The sequence below is a fragment of the Uranotaenia lowii genome, chromosome 2, assembly GCF_029784155.1.
Source record: "Uranotaenia lowii strain MFRU-FL chromosome 2, ASM2978415v1, whole genome shotgun sequence".
NCBI classification, from domain to species: domain Eukaryota; kingdom Metazoa; phylum Arthropoda; class Insecta; order Diptera; family Culicidae; genus Uranotaenia; species Uranotaenia lowii.
Genome location: NC_073692.1, coordinates 320,532,324 through 320,551,787, shown reverse-complemented (window position 1 = coordinate 320,551,787; position 19,464 = coordinate 320,532,324). Strand labels below are relative to the sequence as shown.

Here is a 19,464-nt window from a genome sequence, read left to right as displayed (position 1 = left end):
GATCTTTCTTTCTTTTAATACTATTAATCATGTTCGCTATGGGGATATTTCCCGCGTACTTTTCTTCATTAGTTTCATAGTTATTTGATTGGAACTTTTCTATTCTTGTTTTTTTAAAGTTAATGTCCATAAAGCTATTTGCTAAAGTTTCGTTTGTAATAAGTTCTAGGTTTCCTTTTTGTTTTATGTTTCCTTCGATAGTGTCACTGAGCTGGCGTTCGATACCGAAAACGTTATTGAACGCACCCAATCTCAATTGACAGTTCTACAATGAGAAGATGAGTTCACACGTACGTGAGAAGTGAATTTGGCTAATTAAGCGGGAAAGGGAATGAAGATAAACAAAAACAAAACACAAGAAGTAAATCGCGCTTAGTGTAAAGGTTGCATCAGCAAAGCTCCTTATTTGTATCTAATCTTTGAGCTCAGGGCTAAATAGTGTTAAAGTTCTTACTTAAACTAGTGGTACGGAGGTGGAAAAGGTGTAATCGCTCGAGTGCAGGTAGGCGTACGTGTAATGTTTAAGTGGTTTGAATAACTCGTAACTTCTGAATCTAGGCTATACGGAAACACTACAGAAGTACGTAGTTCCCAAACTATCACGTCATCCGAGAGCTTTGTCGAGTATAGGTGAGAAATTAACTGAGAAATAGCTGAATTCAAATTTAACCTAGCATAATAAATATTAAAGGTGGCTAACGGAGGCAAATAGCTGAAATTCAGACAGAAGGCAACCGAATAGGAAAAAGATACTAAACGTAAGCAAAACAAACAAACCTTATAGTTTTCCTATTACAATTTATTGTTTTTGTAGAATTTTAAAACGTGTCCATCAACTTCGTACGAATAAAGGAGCGTTTACGAAATTGGAAATAAATTTTTCCTTGTTACTGAAGAACCAACAAATTCAATAGATAGCCTTAACTATTTTCCACATCTCGTTGACTGGGGTGTCCTCGTTAATTTTATCTAGCATCTCTTTTCGATAATTCATAATTTCTTTTTTAAATTCTTTCTTGAATTTGTATTCTGCTTGTTTGTACTCTTTTTTGTTTTCTAATGTAAGGTTTTTCCTAAAGATAATGTGTTTTTTATTTTTAATTTCATATAGTTCTTTGATTTTTTCATTCCAATAAGGTTTGATTTTCTTATTAGAATCTGGTTTGATTTGGTACGTAGACTTTGAAATTGCTTCTGAAATTTTAGTGTTCATGTCTTCTACGTTTTCTATTGTATTTGGATCTATTTGATTAAGATTAAGAATAGCTTTGTTTTTATTAATTAAGTTGATAGGTTTGTTACTGTCTACACAGAAAAAATTAATTGCTGTAAAATTACGGTAAATATCCTGTAACAAAAAGGAGCAGGACATTTACTGTAATTTTACAGGTCGAAAAAAAAAATCACGTGACATTTATTTTTAAGTGAACCATTTATATTACTAGCTGGTTTAATTTTACAGTACTGTAAAATTTTGGTGCATTGAATTTCTTAAGCTTCATATGTTTCTGTTTTGTTTTCTTAAAATGTTACTATATTTTTTTCGCATGAAATAAATACAACACATATAAAGTTAAAAATATTTATTTAACCAAAAATACTGCAACTTCAAAAGTTCAAACTAAAACTGTCCAGCTTAAAAAACTCGTACGCATCAAAAGCAGTTATAATCTCGACTCAAGCTAGATTTACAATTCTATTAAAAATACAACCTAATATTTGCTTTTTCCCTACAAGATTTACTAATAACAGTTGCTTTAAAAACAATTTTTGAACGATAAAAATAACGTTGATCCTATCCGTCTGTCTGTCTGGTATCGTACATATTTTCTTCAGCACAGTTTAAATGAAGTCAATATAGGTTGATCTAAATATGAAATATGACCTCATTATGAATTCGAACCAAAATAGGTATAAATATTACGAGCTATCTGATTGAAAAACATACTGTTTTTTCTTTTACAGCTAAACTACTGGTTAAACTATGGTACTACTCTGGAAATCGATGTTGAATTTTAATCGTTACTCTGTAAACCAAGTCGAGCTGCTAGATTCGACTGAATCATTGTCGAGGAAATCTCTTTTCTAGAACAAGATCCTTACCCTAAAACATAGATAAATAACTGGAAATATTAAATCATCATGAATTCTTATCATTAGCGCAAAACTTCATTTAAATAAAACAGAAATAGGATTGAAGTTCCATTCGTAACTTCAATTTCATAACCGAGCAAGTACTTAAACTTATTTGATACACTATGCTTTTCATATAAAAGCTGACCAATATAATATGGTGTTAAAAAATTAGTTTTTTATCCTTTTGATTGAACAACGCTAGAACTCCGTTTTAGATTATTATTCTTATTCGTGCTATCCGAGCCTTCAGGTTCCTCTAAGCACTGCGAGTGAAGTATCAAGCCGAGTCCAGACCAGTACGGTTGAAACCTAAAAAGATTTTTTTTTTTCAGGGATTTTCATCCTGTTGGATGATTCATCCCATTTCTTTTTAGGTCTTAGATTTTGTGCAAAAAGATCGTCAATTTTTATCTTGTTAAAGGCGTCTTTGTTTTTAAATCCGGTTATCGGTATCCGGTTTGAATTATCGCTTGGATCGTCTACGTTCGCCGATATTGAAGGAGTTGTTTTTCGAGAAATTCGAAATCGTTTCATTTCTACTTTAACTTTCCACACGGATTCACGTAACCTCATAGCCGAGGATAGCTGGTTGTTTCTGGACATCGTAAAATGAAAATTTGTTGTTTGAGCGATAAACAGGCTACAAAAAAACAAATAAAAAAGATTTATTATAGAACTCAACGAAGAAGTAATATAAGCGATTTAGACAGTTGAAATAATAAAAAAATATTTAGACAGAAATAATTATCAATATCCTGTAAAAAACGACTAGAGAGAATCTATATTGCAACATAAAAGTTTGATATAATAGAACACGATGAAGCATAGCGAATAGGCGTCTTTCGTTCAAGATCTTTAAGGGAGTTTTTGTTTATGTTAATAAGTGTTTTACGTCATTTTAAGACCCATCTTAAATAACAAATTGAATATCTTAAAATGAATCAAATGAAAATTTACAAAACAAAAACACTGAACATAGCTTGAGACTGTTTGCGCCTGAATTGCTGTGCTGCAACTGTAATACAACTATCTGTTTTGAAAGAGTGCGTTCAAATCCTAACTCGTAATTGTGTAATCAACCTTTAGGCGTTTGGATTCTATCAATAGAAACTATGGAATTTGATACCAAGGCTTTTCATATTTTCGCAAGATAACGATACGAATTTTAAACCATTTAGTACCAATTAAAATTTCCATTAAATGTTTCAAGTTGTAATTTGTGGAAAGGATATTATTATTATTCAAATGGGGGAACGAAAACTCTTATGGTCAGAACTTGGACACAAAAACGATAGGTATTGAGAAGAGCATCATGTAAAAGATCGCATATGATTTTGTGCAGGCGGTTGGGTCTGAAAGGGCTCAAAAGCTCAAAACTGATATGTTCAAAGTATGATTCAGGGACATCAAAGGCTGAAATCGCAGCTAAAGGAACATTTGAATATTCTTTAAGCTTTAAATAGGAAAGTAATACAGACCCCGTTCGTTTTTGGCAACATTCGATTTTGGCAACATTCGATTTTGGCAACATCCGATTTTGGCACATGTGCCAAAATCGAACGGTTTTTAGAAGCGACATTACCTTTAAGTTTTTTCTATAACGGGACCGATATAATTTAGACAAACACCAACAATATGGTTTTAAGTTCAGAAATGGTGATAGAATACAACAAAAAAATCAAAAAATTTTTTAAAAAATTTTAAAGTACTCAAAAATTACAAAAAGTTGAAAAATTAAAAAAATTCAAAAACAAATACAAACAAAAGACTAAAAATTACAAAATCAAATTAAAAATGACAAAGAACGACAAAAACAGCAAAAATGACAAAAAAAAAACAAAGATTATGAACAAAACAAAAATAGTGCAAAATGTATCAAAAACATGAGGAAAAAAATATAAAAATTCTAAAAATGGTCGGAAATTGACTTAACTTAACGTTAATGATTATTAAAATAGTTATTTTGTAAAAATAAGAGAAAAAAGTTTCAGAAAAAAAAACGTTCGATTTTGGCAACATTCGATTTTGGCAACACAAAATATTCGGGCATGTTGCCAAAAACGAACGGGGTCTGTATAAACGAGATTCACTCACCTTTTTCAAGCTTTTGATACAGATGAACTTTCGATAATAAGGCATTTTTAGTGGAGCTAACACTTTTTCTTTCGGCTTCGGTGACCAGCTGCATGTTGGTGCTGGATTTTTTTCCGGTGGATTATTGTGTGTTTCATTTAGGTTGAGCCACTTTACTGGAACGTGGGATAAGTAATGAGTGGGAATTCCTCCGTTCTTAGTCACCATATCGCCATAGATGCAGAACTCGACTTTTTACCGGACAAATACTTATACAATCCTGATAGATTGGAATGATGTATGTCACCTGAAAATAGTTTATATATTGCAAAATATGTAAGTTTCTAATTCTAATTAAACTCACCTTATGGTTTGATGATCTCCGTTAAGTCTGAAGCGACGATCGAAAATAGTTCATTTCGTACGAAACTTTATACAGTTTTGATGTACTTGCTTCGAAAAGTTCCTGTTGACGGTTCTCTGTTTTGAACAACATTAGTGACCAGCTGCTTCCTGAGCATTTTTCTCCGGCGGTTTTTCGATCTAGTGCATCAGGAACCACCATTCAATCGATTTTTCGGGACAACTTATCATTTCGGCCCCGCACGAATCACGAATGTTTGTTTTTCTTTTGATCATCTGAACACTGTGTTAAATCAAGTTGTTCTTTTTAAGAACAAAATGAAGAGCCAATGAATATTATTCTACAACACGTAATTTTTAGTGACAATTTAAAATTATACTCGAGAAAATTATGTTCGACCTGTAAAATTACGGTGAATGTCATGCATCTTTTTGTTGCAGGACATTTACTTCAATATTAAATGATTTTCATTTAACTTTCAGTTAAGTTCATTTAAAATTAAAGGTTTATTGTTTTACAGGTTCTATTAATTTACGTGCAACCATTTTCAAGTACACGTGAAATTCATTATTTTTTTCTGTGTAATTTATTGTATTCAATCAGATTGCATTCTATTAATTTGTGGTCGGAATCAAAATCTGTCTCATTAATTTCCCAATTCATTTTACCAGCAAGTTCTACCGTGGCTAATGTTAGATCGATGGCTGAGGAAGAATGGTTGATGTCTGGCCATGTGGTAGGTTTCCCGTTATTTAAATAAATAAGATTATTATTTACAAGAAGATCACTAATGATTGCTCCTCTTCTATTAAATTTTTGATTAATTCGGTCCCATGTAGGATGGTACGCGTTAAAGTCTCCTCCTATAAGGACTGGAGTTGAGCTGTTTTGGATGAAGTTGAAAAGATTATTAATCTGTTGTTCGAATGAATTTATTGTAGTATCTTGAGGAATATAAATAGAAATAAATATTGTGGGATGTTTTATATTTTTGATTTTAATTGCCACTACTTCTAGATCTATGTGATTAAGATCTATTTTTTCGAAAATAAGTGAAGGGTGAACTAATATGCCAACTCCACCGTATCCTTCGGGACGGCATTTTTTAACGAATTTGTAATTCAAAAACTTATAATTTTCTGAGTCTTTGATCCAAGTTTCTTGGAGCAGAAATATATGAATGTCTTTTTGAATAAGATAGTTTTTGATATTTTCTCTCTTATTTAAAGGTCTTATACTGCGAATATTCAGTTGTGATATATTTAGATTATATTTAAAGATCGACATTTTTCCGATTATTTTTCCTGTATGTTTGTTAGTTTTAATTTGCCTTAATAACAAGAAATTTTTTTTTTATTTTGTATAAGTTTAAATGTTATTTATATTTGATTTTGGATGTATGATGCATCTGTGTGGTTTTTGTTCATCATGTTATTAATAATTGTTCCTATTTCTATTTCTAGCATGTCAGTTTCAATATTTGTTAAGTTTTTATTCAATGATGTTAATAATTTCATACATTGTTCTATTGTTTGTTGAGTAGTTTCAGTGGTTGTTTTTTCCAATTCTGTTGTTTTGTGAGGATTTGTTTCTATTGGTTTTGAAGGTAGTGCTAAAGCATCGAACGTTTTTATTTGATTTTTGATTGTTTTTTCAGTGTGGTTATTTTTTTTTTTTTTTTGTTTCGATTATAAGGTTATTTTTTGGTTTTTGTACTTTGTAACTTTTAATTATGTTTTGGTATTGAATAGTTTTTTTAGGTACTGTTGTTCTGTATCCTGTTTGTGTCGTGCTTGGACGTTCCAGACTGTAATAGAGAAAACCGATTAGAAGTTTTTGGATATCTTTCTTGTGCTTCTAAAAATGTTAATTTATCTATGACCATTAAATTGCTGATGTTTTGTCTTCTTAGTTTCTCTGGACATTCTTTGAAGTTTGGAAGATGTTCACCTCCGCAATTCTTACATTTAGGATTATTATTTTCGCAGTTAATGTGGTTCTCGTCAAGTATATTTCCACAGTTTTTACAATTTTTCTTACTCTTGCACGCTTTGTCCTTGTGACCAATGCGCCAACAGTTATTGCAAATTCGAACTGGGAATAAGTAAATTTCGGGTTTGTTGTTAACTCCGTATATTTGGATATTTCGCGGTACCTCGGATCCTTCAACTGTAACTTTAACCGATTTAGTTTTGATTAATGCTTCATCTTTTTTCCTTTTTATTCTTTCAACATTTATAATTTTTTTATCAGAGATTGCAAATTTGAATATTTCCTCGTCCGTAATTGAGAACGGGATATTTTTGATGACACATAAGGTTTCCTTTAGCATTTTAGGGATAGTGGCTCTGTAATTATTGGCTTTTAATACTTGAGTTGCATTTAGAATTGGTTCAGTGTCTTTGGGTTTTTTGTAACTTAATTTGTACCGGAATTTACCTGCTTTTTTAATTTCATTAAATTGATTGAGGTTAAGATCGAATAGAAATTTTCCGACTTCCATTGCTTCTAGCAGATTTTCATCGGGTTTAGTGGAAATGGGTTCAATAAATATAATATCGTAAAGATTGTTTTTAATCCAAATTTTGCCCTCATGTGAAGGATTAATTTTTGGATTAATATTGTTTGTAGTAGATTGCTTCATGTTAACTTGATTAGTAGTTTTCTGTTCGTTTTGATTAATTGGTTCATCGTTTTTAGATTTTTTATTTGTTTCGTCACCCTTTTTTAAATGGCGTTTTCTGGACTTAGATGGTCCTTCCTCTTGGAATCCATGGAAATCTGAGTCATCATCAGTAGTTGATAAGTCTGGTAGCGTTGTTGGAGTGGGTTTGTCTGGTGGAATTTCTTTATCCCCCTTATCGTCGTCCATTTTGTTTTGTCAAGTCATCTAATTCTAAACCTAACCTAACTTACCTATTTTCACTTCTGCTTATTAATTTTAATAAATCCCTTCCTTTTCCTGTATCCAGGCTTTTTCTCTATCTATTACTAAATTTTACACTATTTTAATATTCTGGCACTGTCAAAGCAATTTATCGAAATCCGAAAATCCGTTTTTTAATTAAATCCACGCGTGTTTAAAGAAAGAAAAAAAAACTTCCACTTCCACAAATTGTGACCGGCTGGCTTCACGGTTTGGCGTCGAATGCGTTTCTATGATCTACAAATTTTTTTTCCATGATTTTCAGGTACAGTCTAATAATCATAAGATTTCATATTTAATGCAAGCTTTTTGAGGATGTAGTTTTTTTTTAATAAAAAAGAAGTTAGTTTACTTACCATATAATCCATCCGAAGTCAGCGTTTCCTCTTGATACCATTGAGATTCGCGTCGACAGCTTTTATGCGAAAAAGGCTCCGCCGCCTCGAGACTCTATGAGCACCTTGTCGCTGTATTCTCCCTAGATGAATCTTAGAATACACGTCACACTTGGTACAGTCAGCTACCGACGGGCTGCGCTCCGAGTGCGACAAAAACGTGGTGCGACTGGACACCTTAGTACCAGTGCTCAGTTGCAAGAGGGAGGGGTCGTAACGTGTATCGGGTAGTCGCGACCCCGATATGGGGGACGACCAAATGTTCGAGCGGGTGTTGGTCGAATTCGCGCGTCTGGTGGTCCTAGATATGACCGCGGATATGACCGACTCACGACGGGCAGAGGGGCCTTGTGCCGTAATATGTGGCCCCCATTGGATGGGCCTCAGGATGAGTCTCGAAGAGTCGAGACGGAGAAATTGTGGGATGTGTGGATATCTCCAGACCCGAGGAGAGGCGAGTTGTTCTCGTCTCGAATTGGGTCAAGAGAAGTACCGAACGAGGGCCCTCGAGACACGAGGAGAGGTAGGTAGAGTCGCCTCGAATTGTGTCAAGAGGATGGATGTGAGAGGGTCTCGAGGAGAGGCGGGTCGAGACGTTTCGAGTTGTGACATGAGACCGAATGTGTGGGACTCGAGTTACGCGTGGAGCGCTTAGCGCGAGTATGGTCTTCCCATCACGGGTATAGCCTTTGTTGCAGGTCCGGACGGGAAACATGGCCAGAGGCCCCAGGTGGACTTTATGGTGTAGGGGTACATAGTATCATGAGTCACCAATTGCACCCATGGACCCAGAGTAGCAAACTGGGGGGACGCGTTGGCGCGCCTTGGAATGTAATCCGTAAAAAGGATTTACCACCTGGGCTAATAAAAAAAGATGAACCTTAGAAGAAGTAATAAGTAAGTTACCGAATTTGCGCCAACTAAATGAGAGAAAGCGTAAATTTGAGTCTCCTTTGGGAATATTTCGAGAAACCCATGTATTGATGTATGATTTTATGTCTCTGTTTTCCTTAAATTTATTTGAAAATCTGTTTCCTCGTACCATTATTTAAGGGAATGAAAATGTTCAGCTAGTACAGTTTTTAATTAAACTTAACTTATGCAACTACCTAATTCCGTTCACTTCCATTTCTATTTTTACTGAAATAGCAAATTAATTGCTCCAAATCACTTCTACATCTAAACCGTTCACCATGAAGTAAACATAACAAGAGACAATAAATATGCGAATTTTATCAATAGTTCATAATTGTTCGTTGCTGAGCATTTCAATCATCTGAATCGAGGGGTTGCAAAATGCACCGGATTTTTTTGTCATAAACTTTCAACTGATCCCAAAAGCTGAAACACCAAACATTCTAATGCCTCAATGTTTGGAACATTTTGAAAATTCAGCTTGCTATTGTACTGTTCAAGCAGACATTTAGAGAACGAAAGGCAAAATCGCCTTGCGGCTCTTGGGATAATCTTTGAATTCTTTCTTGTAATTTCGGTGCTTACCGATTGCCCACATGGTCATCTGATACATACCAGCAGCGGCGAACAACAACGCCGGAACGCACGTGGTCATCAGCGAGAACGACAGCCAGGAAAAGAATTCGTACGTGTAGTTGGGACAAGAGACGAAGCTGAAAAATGTTATTGTAAAATTAGCTACATATTTCTATGGCAGAACTATAAAAAGAAATAACTTACTTGAACAGCTGAGTCAAAGGATTAGCATCGGGGAAAGGAATCTTGCGAACGGTGGATCCGGCTGGACGTAAGTTTCTCAAGAGAATGTGAACCGAAAAGTTTCCGAGCTCGGAGACCTGAGAAAAAATTGATTCATTTAGAAAATGTTAGCTGACAAAAAAAAATCTACTAAATTAACATACCAAAAAGCCTCCCAATCCAGCGTACAGGACCGCAGTGCTTGGTTCCGTGAAGAGCGGATGGTTGACATGGTATGCCACGTACCCGGCAAACGCCCAGTAGTAGGAGCAGTTCTTGAACAGATTTCTCAGGGGCATCGTTGCGTGCGAGAAGCGATGCACAAAGATAGTCTCCAGCAGACGTTTGGCATAATGACCAACCCAGCAGATGGCTGCAATCCTGAAATAAAGAAAAAAAGTTAGTTAATTTATCAATTTTACTATAGAAACTTAACATAATTTTAGAAAACATTCCCTCATTCCGATTGTGAATTCTGAATAATTGTTGAAAATTGTGAGTTTCAAAATTCATCAAGAAAATTTTAGAAAAAAAATCAGATAAGCAGTTTATTGCGTATTGATTTGGATAAACAGGTAAAACGAAGTGAATATTTTTTAGAACGATTTAGGTGTATAGGATTGCTCAGAGAAACAATGTGAACAAAAAACTTTGACGTAATGTTTGTCGATTTGTTTCCGCAAACAAATTAACCGCACAAAAAATGTTCACAGACCAATAAGATGAATCTCTCAGACCTTTGATCGTAGCCCTGCCGTTTAGACTCAGCTATATAAAAAGTATATCTTAATACTGTTCAGCCCATCGTGCCAAAAATGTTGGAAGCAAAAACCGCAACGAATGAAGAGCAAAAACATCTCTAACCTTGCTGGAATCTTCACTGTTTAAGCACTGCCACCATCATATCGGAGTCACCGCTTTGGGGTGAAACGCACGTTACTGCTTTAAAGATACGGTTAATTTTGAGCTTTCGCTCTGTCTCTCTTTCGAACCCAACCCGTTTGCAATGACTGGAACGCACTAAGAGAATTCGATTAATTTATGTGACCTCCAACGAAAGCGACCACAACTGGAGAAAGATTGGTTTACTGCATAGCTTTCTTTTCTTTTGCTTTCGTATGACCCATGTGTAAGAACAATAAAATTGAGAATTGATTTCCTCGTTATCTTATCACTATCGTGCCGTACGATTTAGTGGTTTAGTCACGGATAACTCTCATTAAGGCAGTGAGCTCAATCATGACCCCAGGTGTAACCTTTTCGAATTGCTTTTCCCGTCGATTTTTCTTTTTAAAGTATATGCATTTTGGAAGAAGACTTGGTTGCGGCAATCGTATGCGCATTAATTACCGTCTCCGTACACACCTATTAACTGGAAACTACTACCATCAATTCTCCGATAACGATTGTCGATTACAATTTTACATTTAAATATTGGAATAGACGATGGTAGACTTACTTGGCGGTCAATGTCATGGGATTGCCGGCGATGTTTCCGTAGATCAAGGTCGGTCGGTAGTAGAAGATCAAATATACGAAGATTGGTCCGGCATATTCGGCCAAAAACACTCCGGTCCAGCTGATCTGGGGCCCGAGATCCTTCACGTAGATCTTACCCCCTGCACCGATGCTCAGGGACTGGAGGGTGTCCGAGTCTTTGAGAGTTTTACCACGGGGCTCCAAACGAAGCGACTGCCGGTGGACGGTGAGGGATTTTTTCAGGTTCTGAACCTCAACCTTTAGGGATTTAATGCTAGTATCACCCTGTACCCGACATTTACCCAGCGGCTTCGAATTCTTTGCGTCCAAAATTTCAACCTGAAAAACGAAAAAGATAAAAGTCGGAAAACTCGAATCTTCTATTTTATTTGCTTACCTCCATCGTTTGTCAGCTACTCCCGTAATGGATTTTCACTGTGCGTTTCAAGCTATGTACCGTATTATTACCCAAGTCAGAGGACAGGACACATGCACGTACGACTTTTCTCGGTGACTGGAAATAAGAAAGTGGTCGTGCCAGCCAGAGTCCATTCATGCAGTCGTTGCTGAAGTGCTGACTTGTCAGCTTCATGAATTATATGCTGTTCACTGGTGGTTCATTTTAAATAGCTGCGTGAGCAGTGTTGGCAGATGGCCCAGATGGCACATTGAGATAATTTCTATCTATTAAAATAGATATTTTCATCATCAGAAATCTTACGTAAAATCAATTTTTTTTAAACTTTTGCTTATTTTCATGGGCTGAAAATAAGTCTTAAAACATTGATAAGGTTGATTTGCTTATTGCGTACCATTTATTCCGAGCTTAAGTTGTAGGCAGCTTTATATCCACGGAAAATAATAAAAAGGTAAAATTTACCGAGTTAGCAAAGGTGAACGCTCGTGAAAGCCAAAAAGGTAACTTCTACCTCTTCGAGGTGAAACTCACCTCACATTGAGGTAAAATTTACCTGAATCGAGGTTGAAAAAAAGGTACAATTCACCGAGAAAAAAGGTGAATCCAAAAAAGGTAAATCTTACCTCGTAGCGAGGTGAAGTTCACCTGAATTGAGCTCGATAAAACAGTATAATTCACCTAGAAAAAAAGGTAAATCCAAATAAGGTAAAACTTTCCTCGTAGCGAGGTGTAATTGACCTGGATTGAGCTAAACAAAACGGTACATTTCTTCTAAAAAAAAGTAACTATTCGCCGAACACGTTCATTGAGGTTGAGCTGTTTTGTCATTCTAGGAACAAGTTTTGCTTTGTGCCTAATATGTGAAAATCGGAATAGAATGGTAAGTGTTCTTAAATATCATTTGGTTGTGCTGGTTCTCGTCATAATTATACTATTGATTTTGTTTCAGATCGGCCCATAGAGCTTTGAGGTGTATTCCACGTCATCCTCCAGCCGGAAAAGCCGAACCTGACCGGATTAGTCGAACGGAGGAGGCCATGAATGTACACAACGCAGGTGGATTAAGCGGCCATAGCGGCTCAGAAGAACGCGAAGCCGAATTACCAGTCCCTATTTATCTCCAATAAATATCATTTTTGAAAGAATTTTGTATTTTTTTTAATTCTTATTGAAGAAAACAATCAAACCAACCAGCATTTACCTTTTGAATCAGTAAATGGGAAAACGGAATTATTTACTATTTTGCTAGGTGAATGCGAAAATGGTAAAATTTACCTTTTTGCTAGGTAAATTGAAAAAAGGTAAAATTTACCTTTTTGCTAGGTGAATGAGAAAAAGGTAAAATTTACCTCGAAAGAGGGGTGGAAAAAATTCACCTCGCAAAAAGGTTAATTTTACCTTTTTTTTATTTTCCGTGTCGCTATCCAATTGAGCATGATCGGATAAATGGGGAATATCCTCCTTTTTTACAATTTTAGTATGTTAAGCACATACTTCTTAGAAATTTTGTTGACGCTTTGCGTAAGGTGACGTTCATACATTTATTCTTGGTATTATCGTTTTTCAAACATTTTCGCACGTCAACTACATTTATGACAATTCCGTTAGAAGCTCTCTTTCGTCCAATCCGTCGATTCATAACTGAACAATCCACAACGCTTTCACGCTGTTTTTTTTTTTAAATTTATTTTAGGTCAAACTTCGGTTTTATTACGTTAGCCATTTTTCTTCTCGAAAAATATTTTATGACAGAAGTATTCAGCGATGTACTCTTATATTGTCTTATCTGGAAGTTCACTCGGTGAAGGTCTCATCCCACCGCTATATCACGTGCCACCGGTCCCTCCCCCCCGTACAAGTTCTTCAAAACTCAATAGCCTTAAACAATGCTCAAATATAATATTATTGTTAGTAAAAAAAAATTCACCTAAAAAGTTCTCGAAATAAACATTAAAAAGGGGTAATATTCTAAAACCAATCAAAATATTATTCGAACTCCAATAAATCTCAGGCGTTTTCGAATAGAAAAAACCAAAATAAGAACAAGGATGATTTCTTTCATTCTATTCTGAATGTAGAACAGTCAAAGCTGGTTATATATAGATAGGTATATGTTTATAATAGATAATGTACAACTCAAACGTAAAAGATAAAATTTACCTTTTTATTTCTGAATATTTCGAAATTCAGATAGGTTTTTCGCTTACTCTATCGTCAAGCCCAAACTCGAGAGTGCATATGTGTAATGTTTACGTAATTTTGAAACGGTTATTTGCTAGTTGAATTGGATCACGCAAAAGTCCAAACTTTCGATGCATCCAGCATAATATATTTAACACTCAAGAAATATATCGTCTCGAACTGCAACAGTACGTAACTGGCTGCGTTAAAACAATATAAAATGACAAAAACGCATGAAATACTATCGGAGGTACTTATATGAACAACACTATACAGAAAACCCCATTTTCGTGAGCCTATTCATGACTGGAAGCTAGCAACTCGTTCCTTTGTTGTTGCTAGATTGTCCCCATGCTTTCAGTAGTGCTAACGTTTTGTTCAAGTGTGCGGCCCATTCTTCGCGTTCCTCCTTGGAATCGGCCGATAGAAGATGTCTGCGAAGGAATGGTGAATGTAAATGTTTTGTACTTGTTTTTCGTTTAGAAGTAACTTACCGTTGGATAGTAACATTTCCTTGTCTGACAATCACTAATGAATCGATGTCATCAGGCTGAGCAGGTCGTCTAAATTCCAAGAGCAACGTATTCAATCGAGCGCATACATCGCGCGGAGCGACGGACACTTTCTGTGTGCAGCTTCCCTGCAGATCGATACTGCCAATCGGTGCCTTGCGTTTCTCATCGTCCGGGTACTTCCAGTAGTTGAGAACATGCCCGTGTAGTCGGCACCAGCGCCGATGCCAAGCTCCGAAGCCAGAAACGTCCTCGAACATCGTGAGGAAACCACGATGATCAACGGTAACCGTCAGTTCGCAGTTAACCTTCATGTGGACGTTCCCTTCCAGCGGGCTTACTCCGGCCACTGGGTTCAGGGTCCAGTTGGTGCGTTGTATTTCCTTCAACGAGAATATGATGAATCCATACTGGACCAGAGCAGGCGTCCGCACGGCTTGTGGACCGGCCGGTGATTGTACCGGAGGCATGATCAGACGGGAATTCGATTTCACTCCCTTAGGGGTGTGTAGCTTGCTGGATCCTTTCTTGTTCATTGCAATGTGGTACTTGATTTCATGAGGTAGAACCTCTCGTTGTGCAGTCATACCGTAAATTTCCATGGTAATCTGGTAAAAGAATGATTATAAGAAGGACATTGCTAAGCGTTTTGAATTTTAAAAATTACCTTGAAATCTGCGAAAACGTTACTCAACTGTAGAACATCCGGGAAACGGACCGAAAGAAGGCCCGGAAGGGTCGGAATTGATTGCGTGGCTAGCACAGTTTCATTGTACTTAAGGAGACACACCAAGTGATGGCCGCTGATTGCATCCGAAGCCAGCTTACGGATGTATTCCTGTCGGAGTGGCAGGGTGATTTCCTTAACCGTCAGCCGTCCTTTTTCTGTGGGTGCACCCAGAGGTCGAATGCATCCCTCTACACGGAGCCGCTGCACCTCGTCCAAAATCGCTTGGCGTCTGTGAGCTGAAATATTTTGAAAAATTAACCCAAGGTAAAAAAATATGGAAAAAATTAAACTCACTGGCTACCAACAGATGTCGCTCGCCTTCAACGGATTCAGTTGATCCGGAAAATTCGATGGTGGCTGCGCACAAGTTCAAAGCCTGGCTCGTTTGAGCGATTACGGTTTGTTGTTTGCAAACTTCGTCCAATAAACGCTTTATTTTCTCCTGAACCAAATATTCATTCTCATCCGACGATGTGGATGCCGTTCCCGTTGTCGTGGCACTGTCCTCGGAATCTTCGGTAGTAGAATCTATTGAGGCTCGCTGCAATTTGTGTATCGGTGTGCGAAGGATCTTCTTCACCGGTGTGGGATTGTTGGAGTTTTGTTGACGGCGATAGAAACTCACAGTGTGCACCAAAGTGACCATGTTATTATCATCGGAGGGGTTGATCTTCAGTTCCGATTTGACTGGACTGCTGAAGTCCTCGGTCATGTCATGTTCCTGCTTGGGCGAGGGTTTCTGAGGATCCTTCTTTTCTTCCGATTCCTCGTGAATTGTTCCGTATTTCGATTGATGTGGATTTTTCTGATAAGAAAAACTGTTCGAAGACACTGATGATTTACGCTGCAAAGAATCGAAAAATTAATATAATAACATTCAGTAAAGTATTGAATAATAGTAAACAGTATGTTAATCATGGTTAGTTTTTCACTATCAATTTTGAAAACAGCACTCTGAACAAACAACCATGCGTTTCGTTATTATGAAAGTTAGATTTACATACTTCGTCTTCGAGAAGATTAAAGATAGAAAGGAATGTTTGTGAATAGTTCATGAGAATCCACATTTCTAAATATGTTTACCGGAGTGTCATATTCTTCTCCTTTGTCCTCGTCCAAGGCTTCGTCGAGGTATTCATCCATTTCGTCCAAAATACCAGACAACTCGCTTGTCGAACTGTTGATGCTTTTACGTTGATCTGCTTTTTGTTGCTCACTCCTTCTACCTGACGGATCAACCTGTTCCAAAATCATTTATTAGGGGTGCCACGAAAAACCGTCAAAACACTAGTTTTCAAACCAATACTGGTGCTCATAACTAATCGTCTAATCAAACCAAAAAATTACCGACACTACTCAATCAACGACCAAACAAGTTCTCAAGGTGCTCTTACCTTACGATCCTGACTTGCACGACGCGAATCACTTTGGTGACGATCCTGTAGTTTAACGGCTTGCATAATTTCCCGCCCAAGGCTAACGTCACCAATGGCTGGTTCTTCATCGTCGGAGTACATATAACTGTAAGGAATAAATAAAATCATAATGTAGTGATCAGGTAACTGGTTTCATGAATATAAATCTAAGAATGCTCAGAGGAATAATCAGAAGGATTACTGTAGGTAGCAAACTAATCCGATAAAAAAAAAAGATTTTAAGAGCTTTGTTACCTGTCGTCGTCTTCATAGGCAGCATCCTGCTCCTCGTCGTAATCCTCTTCATCGTAGTATTCCTCCTCGTCTTCGCAGTCCTGGTAGTTGCTGTGCTGCTGCTGATAATGCTGTTCGCTATCCTCCTCTGAAACTGTGGCCGTCGTGTAATCGTCTCCCTCGCCACCCGATTCCGTAGCCGTCGTTTCAATGTCACTTAGTGCCGGATACAGTCGGCCCTCTTTCGGCGGAGCTACACGGATACGCTTTACGTCGTCTAGGGTACACAAAACTTCGGCACTGATGTGTTCTTCGGCCGATCGTCTTTTATTACCGGAATGTCTTGCTCCGCCGGATTCTTTTGTAGATGACTTCTTTTTGCTTGGAGTTAGATAACCCTCTGGGGGCATCGGCGGAGCACAAGGGATCTGTTTTTGGGCTGTATCCGATGACATGTCAGTGGGTTTGGAGAATCGATTCAATAGCATTTCCATTTCTTGCTGACGCTGGCGGCGAGTTTCTTCAGCGATTTGTGATTCCGACAAAGTGCTGTTGTTGGACATGAGGGCAGCAAGAGTACTCTTTATAGCTGATCCGGTAGCATTAGAATCAGCTAGCTGGGGCTTGTTAAAGGCATCTATTTTTTGTTTCTGTGGCTGGTTGAGTTCTTTGTTAATAGTACCGATGCCCGCTCCCTGAATAGCAAGACATTTTTGCCCACCCGAAGAATTCTCTCCTGTGATTTGTTTGATTGATGGTGAAATACCAAATGCAGCTTTGGGAATGAGTGCTTGTCCCTTGTTCTTTTCGAAAATTGCCATACGCTCTTTGAGTGACATTTCGGCAGGGTCTTTCTGATTTCTAGCCATTGATTGGCGTTTTGATTTATCAAACATTGCTGCTCTTCCAGAAACTAGTCCTTTACTTATTTCCGTTTTCTTAACGGGCTGTTTAGGGGGTTCTAAGGCAGGAATGGCACGTTCGCGTGAGCTATCAGGAACATCAGGGGCTCGGCCTTTCTTGACTGGCATCAAAGCCTTTTCATTTGTTTCAGTTTCTTGTTTTTCTCTGGGTGGCTTCGATTGATTTTTGTAATCATATACTAGTTTGGAAGTTGTAGATTCGCGTCTTTGAAAACCTTGCAATTCCAAAGCATCCATCACCTTTTGATCCCATTTTAAAGTTTTGGTAGGACCCTTTTCTGCATCACCCTTAGCAGGGCTAAGGATCGATTTTGGTGGATTGGGTGCTATATACTTTTTAGCTACTGTTCCAGCGGTCCTTTTCGGACTTTGTTCTTTCCGTTTAGGACTTTTATCCTTGGCCGGGCTTTTTGATGGGCTTTTGTTATTTGAAGGGTGAATTGTTTCTCGGTGATGTTTGATATCCGGATGAGAAGTGTCGTCTTCCCAATTGTTGATAGAGTCTGCAAGCATGGCTAGCTTAGCAAGTTTCGGGCGGGGACGGGAATTTTCCTTCCCAGCTGCGGCTGATGAACAACCTTGCTCTTCGTGGAACCGCCCCTCGGTACGATGCACCGGCGATGAAAGATCTTGCGTTTCCGAATACAAAGTTCCCAAACGTTGCAGTTGATTGCGAGAAGAATCCCGGATCAGTCCCTTAGCATCAGCATCGTCCAGCTGTTGTTTGTTGTCAATTTTTCGAGTTATTTTGCCATTTGCATCGACCTCACATTCCGCTACTTCAACTTCAACCTGCAAGTTGATTGATAAAAATTCGTTATTTAAAGACACGGATTAGACAATTATGATTTTTGAAAGTTTTTCGAGATTATTATTTGGAAATATTATGTACAAGTACTTTGAAACCAACCTGAACACCGGACCCGGTCGTAATGTTTATTTCCACGGCCACATCGACATCTTTGCCGCTTCCGGAGCTTTGCTTCCGCTGGGTTGCCTCGATCTTGGTTCCACCGGAAGTGGTCGTGCTCACCAGACGGGATGACGCAGCCGGCGGACTTTTGCTTGTGGTTCCCACTATGCTGGCTCCGGTCCTATGTGGAGAATGTTTGCGAGGGGATTTCTTGGTGGTCCCGGCCGAACTCTTTTTGGTCGGAGATTTCGAGGCAACTGGTGCATTTCCGTTGTCGTAGTTGAACTCCGACAAAGGAAATTTGGACGTATTCGTTATTCCTAGAGCGGCAGCCCGTTTCTCCGCTCGTTCCAGTATATTCTAAGGATTGAGGTGTTTATTTGTCAAATTCTTTAAGATAAAAGTATTGAAATAAATATTTACCTGCGTAAAAGGATCCATCATTCCCCGAACCCAAGCCTGTTTTCGGAATCAAACGGTCGTTATAAATCAATGGTTTTGGTTTTCTTTTATCTTTTTTCAACAACTACAGCTGTAAAACGGAATTTATCTTCAAACGACGACAATTGCCGCGTTCGGTAACACAAAACAGTTATAAAACACCACTTTTTTCGGTTAAAATCACTCGAATTATTTTTACACAAAGCATCCGTGTCAACTTTTTTCAACGACTGTTACGATTTTACGAAGAGAAGCGCAAAATTCAAAAACTCCCTGTGTGCGAAAGAGTCATCCGAGCTTATCGTTTTGATCATAGGGCTATTACTCGAACGCCAGAAAGAGATGAACGCTCGAAAGGCTCAGGGTTAAGGTAGTATGCGTGAAACAATTTTCGGAAACGGAGAGATGCGAGCCGTTGCAAATGAGACACACCACAGACAATAGATTTGCAAATCAATCAATCTAAAATTAAAGTTTTCAGTTCATCTCAGAACTATAGCGTCAAAGGACTTTTGCAATAAACATCAATCCCATTGAAACTAATTATTTCTCTTTTTTCATTTGAAGCGCAACGCAAATGTTTTCTGTTTTTTTTTTCTTAATTTTGTTAA

General features: G+C 37.7%; 2 protein-coding genes and 1 long non-coding RNA gene across 4 annotated transcripts; 1 reads left to right on the top strand and 2 right to left on the bottom strand.

The window, feature by feature from the left end:
* Window positions 1-333: 333 nt before the first annotated feature.
* Window positions 334-773, top strand: LOC129744663 (uncharacterized). The gene is made up of 3 exons (XR_008736967.1): window positions 334-502; window positions 559-630; window positions 692-773. It is a non-coding gene; the product is annotated as an uncharacterized LOC129744663 (long non-coding RNA).
* An 8,121-nt stretch (window positions 774-8,894) lies between these two features.
* On the bottom strand, window positions 8,895-11,634 carry LOC129746161 (probable very-long-chain enoyl-CoA reductase art-1). Its single transcript, XM_055739675.1, has 5 exons — window positions 11,484-11,634; window positions 11,067-11,425; window positions 9,772-9,988; window positions 9,590-9,705; window positions 8,895-9,522 (listed from the first exon to the last, which is right to left on the bottom strand). Exons 1-5 carry the CDS (start codon window positions 11,487-11,489, stop codon window positions 9,318-9,320), a joined length of 903 nt encoding a protein of 300 aa, XP_055595650.1. The 5' UTR covers window positions 11,490-11,634; the 3' UTR covers window positions 8,895-9,317.
* A 1,960-nt stretch (window positions 11,635-13,594) lies between these two features.
* On the bottom strand, window positions 13,595-19,101 carry LOC129746160 (anillin). Of its 2 annotated transcripts, XM_055739672.1 has the most exons (9): window positions 18,836-19,101; window positions 18,410-18,772; window positions 16,598-18,291; window positions 16,322-16,448; window positions 16,011-16,166; window positions 15,222-15,771; window positions 14,865-15,163; window positions 14,180-14,805; window positions 13,595-14,119 (listed from the first exon to the last, which is right to left on the bottom strand). In XM_055739672.1, the coding sequence occupies exons 1-9, from the start codon at window positions 18,854-18,856 to the stop codon at window positions 13,999-14,001; spliced, it is 3,957 nt and encodes a 1,318-aa protein (XP_055595647.1). In that variant the 5' UTR covers window positions 18,857-19,101; the 3' UTR covers window positions 13,595-13,998. The 2 variants fall into 2 exon arrangements, with proteins under 2 accessions (XP_055595647.1, XP_055595649.1); XM_055739674.1 differs by lacking the exon at window positions 16,011-16,166.
* Between the last annotated feature and the right edge of the window lie 363 nt (window positions 19,102-19,464).

Excerpts from the sequence above, each read along its gene's own strand:
- LOC129746160 (XM_055739672.1), bottom strand. The coding sequence starts at position 18,856 with ATGATGGATCCTTTTACGCAG. Across the intron at positions 16,449-16,597 it reads GCCTATGAAGACGACGACAG|TTATATGTACTCCGACGATG; the intron begins GTAACAAAGCTC and ends TATTCCTTACAG. Across the intron at positions 14,806-14,864 it reads ACGTTTTCGCAGATTTCAAG|ATTACCATGGAAATTTACGG; the intron begins GTAATTTTTAAA and ends TTCTTTTACCAG.
- LOC129746161 (XM_055739675.1), bottom strand. Across the intron at positions 9,706-9,771 it reads CTGGATTGGGAGGCTTTTTG|GTCTCCGAGCTCGGAAACTT; the intron begins GTATGTTAATTT and ends ATTTTTTCTCAG. Across the intron at positions 9,523-9,589 it reads CCTTTGACTCAGCTGTTCAA|CTTCGTCTCTTGTCCCAACT; the intron begins GTAAGTTATTTC and ends AACATTTTTCAG.